At 33.8% G+C, this 3,417-nt stretch overlaps 1 protein-coding gene across 1 annotated transcript; it reads right to left on the bottom strand.

The window, feature by feature from the left end:
- Positions 1-292: 292 nt before the first annotated feature.
- LOC110645452 (protein BIG GRAIN 1-like A) lies at positions 293-2,170 on the bottom strand. The gene has a single exon (XM_021798639.2). It carries the CDS (start codon positions 1,744-1,746, stop codon positions 349-351), a length of 1,398 nt encoding a protein of 465 aa, XP_021654331.2. The 5' UTR covers positions 1,747-2,170; the 3' UTR covers positions 293-348.
- Between the last annotated feature and the right edge of the window lie 1,247 nt (positions 2,171-3,417).

Below are 3,417 nucleotides of genomic sequence, written 5' to 3' on the forward strand. Positions count from 1 at the left end.
ATTTTTCAACACTGCATCTTATACTTACATTTCTAAGTTTACCCGTTAATTCTCATCAAATTTCAGAACAATCTCAATTTAATAAAAATTTAAAATATAATATATATTATAAGATCCATATATAAAATTAATAAAATTTGCTTATTTATATTATGAATTCGTAATAAATCAAATGTTACTAAATCTAAGTGAGTTGAATAAAGCTTTTAAATTATAAAGGAAGAAAACAACTTGAACAATTTCCAGTGACCTAAAAAATGGATTTAATATTAGACAAGCAAAACTGAAATAATGGGAAAAAAAAAAGATTTATAACATTTTTTTTTCTCTATACCATATACTTGAAAACTACATTATTAAGCCATTAGCAATGGCACGATTAGTATCAACATGAGTAGTTTCATACACAGGAAGCTCCTGGCAATACCTATCCTTTCCAATTGCTGAAAGATGATCGAGTTCGAACAAATCTGAACTCGAACAACTTATATCATCATCATCGTCATCATCGTCTTCGAAATGATCATTGTATTTGCAGCCAACACTCCTCATAATCAGATCATCATTTTTCTTTTGATTTTGATGATAATCTTTCAAGATTTCTCTTGCGACTTCCTCCACTCTCTTGCTCTTCTCCATTACTTGGTATTTGAGCTCATCATCCACTTTTCTTGATGGTGATTTCCCAATTTTCCATGCAGTTGGCAGAGAGACAGACATGACACTGGATGATTCCTCTTTTTCGTACAAAGATTTGTGTCCACACGGTCTACAATCTTCGTCAACAATCACACTAACCGGGCAAAATCGAACAGACCTTTTAACCCCGTTTCGAAGTTTTTCCCTTGTGGATGGTGAACTCTTGCTTAAGCATGATCTTGAAAAGGATGAAGCTGAAGAGCAAGTTGATGTTGCCTGTCCAGGCTTGGATTTCCAGTCTTCATCACAATTGCTAATGGAAGATGAATTCTTTGATTTCTTTGTGTTCCCAGATGTAAATAGAGAATTAATGAAGTTTGCAAGCTTACCACCAGGTGAAATTGGCTGTTTCACCTTCTTTAGATTGTTGTAAATCTTTAAAGCTCTTGATTTGGACTTGATTATGCCCTCTTCAACCCTTGGAGTTTGCTCTGTAGCGGAGCTGTAGTGATAATCACCAAACATTTGCAATTCTCTCTGTTCGTAAAACAGAGTCCTTCCTGTTCTCTCTGTTTTCTCCATTTTTTCTGATAGAGAAGAGACGCTGGTCCTTACGGACTTAGGCCTCGGTGCGGCGGAGAATGAAGAGGCCCTTGATCTTGCACCGTGGAAGGACTCTGTATCGGAGGATGAGAATCCACCGGAACTAGAATCTGAGGAGGTAGAAGTTGAGCTAAAGAACATAACATCCTGGTCTAGATCATGTTCAAGCTGTGATTTCCTCTTGAATTCCGTCAAATTTTTTCTGCTATGTTGCATGCTGACCTTTTGGCTCACCTTGTGGTCCATCCATTTCTCGATCAAACAAGCTCGGCGAAGTGCTGCCATCTCTTTGTCCTCTTCAATGGCTACACCGCTTTTTATACAAGAACCTTTGCTGTGCTTCTTGGGCATTATCGTTTCGCCATAAAATTTCAAATCTTCACGCTTTGTGTCACCTTCACATGTGGAACGGTAGATTTCATCGAGAAGACTGGAAGAGAAAGATGGGGTCTTACCCTCGTTCTTGTATCTGCCTTCTCTCATAGCTTTCTCCCACCTATGCATGGTTTCTATGTGGAAAATGTACAAAAACAAGGGATAAAGAAAAACAAGAAGAGGAGATCTTGAGATTGGGTTCTCTCTTTTTTTGTCTGTTCGAGAGGCTGAAAGGCTGCGAGAGAGAGAGAGAGAGAGAGAGAGAGAGAAGAAGAAGAAGAAGAAGAAGAAGAAGAGAAGTGATATCAAATCATGTGAAAAGAGAAATGGGCATTATTGAAGCAAAGACCTGTGTATAGTACAGGAACTTGTGTGGGTTTTGGCTTTAGATATGAGAGAAGGAAACAATAAGAAAAAGAGAGAGAGCAATAGCTAATGAGAACCAAAATGGCACGCCTTGCTTGACTAAAAACCCATAAAATTGAAAAAATAAAGAAGGGAGAGAATTAAGAAAAGAAAAATGAAAATTTTGGGCACGCCTTGAAGATGAAGAGAATGGGAACAGAAGAGAGAGGCTTTATAAAGGGAAGTAGCATGCGCGCGCATGTCCATCCCTCTGGAGCCAATGCCAGCTTGGCATATGCTCACATGGCACCAATGGTAATGGTATTCCTTGAACCTCCTCCACTTTCCAAATTCGAATTTCAAGCCGTTGATCATGTAGAAGAAGTGGTGGAGGATCATGGGTAATTATAGTATGTGAATACTCGTACATGAACATAGTGGGTCCATATGTTGGTTTGAGATAGGGATTTGTAATGGGTTAACTGTGGATGACATACACTGGATTGGATCATTTACTTTGTTACAGATATAACTATTAGGTCTAAATCTAATACTATTTTGGAGAGGAAAAAGCTGGAATTGCTTCCACGTTAGGATAGATTTCGGATCAATCATTAATTTCGTTTAATTTTAATTATAATTTAGAAGATTATCACTAACTCGGTACAAGAAATGTTATATTTAATTGTAAAAATTTTAACATTAAAAATAGAAAATTTATTATTATAAATTTATTACAATAATATATAAATTATTACAAGATGCTATTATAAAATTATAATTATATATATTTTATAATAAAATTTATATCTTTTTATATATTATTAATAGTAATAATTTATATTATTATTGTAAGTTAATTTTATAGCAGTAAAATTAATGTCACTATAAAATTTTTTTTTTATTATGGTAACTATTATTACCCCTAATTATATTATGGTCATAGGCGAGTAACTCTACACGTCATTAACAGTCATAGTTAAAAACTGAAAATGGATAAAAATAAAAATAAGAATAAGAATAAAAATAATTTAATTGATGAGAATATGAATTTATTTCTTATTAATTAGGTGGAAATAATTTAATAATATTATGATGATAATAAGAGAGGAAGGTTGGATGGTACTGCTGGTTGACGAACTTCCACAACTCATTGAGTTGGCATAGTCATAATAAATTATTGAAAGGAACCATAGCTTAAACATGAGACAACAGAAAATACAATAAATTTAGAGAACATTCAATGGAAATGAACTAAACCTTCTTCTTCTTTTTATTTTCATTTTTCATTTGGTTAATATTAAAGCTTTTTTTTTTCTTAATATTAGTTGCCATAGAATAATTTTTGTCTAATATTTAATATGAAGTATGGGGGAGCTTTAAGAAAATAATTTTTCTTCCTTGGGATTAGGTATTTGTGCAGTGTAGCTTATTGATAAAGTGGAATATGAATGT

This window comes from Hevea brasiliensis, chromosome 11, assembly GCF_030052815.1.
Source record: "Hevea brasiliensis isolate MT/VB/25A 57/8 chromosome 11, ASM3005281v1, whole genome shotgun sequence".
Classification (NCBI taxonomy): Eukaryota; Viridiplantae; Streptophyta; class Magnoliopsida; order Malpighiales; family Euphorbiaceae; genus Hevea; species Hevea brasiliensis.

Excerpts from the sequence above, each read along its gene's own strand:
- LOC110645452 (XM_021798639.2), bottom strand. The coding sequence starts at position 1,746 with ATGCATAGGTGGGAGAAAGCTATGAGAGAAGGCAGATACAAGAACGAG.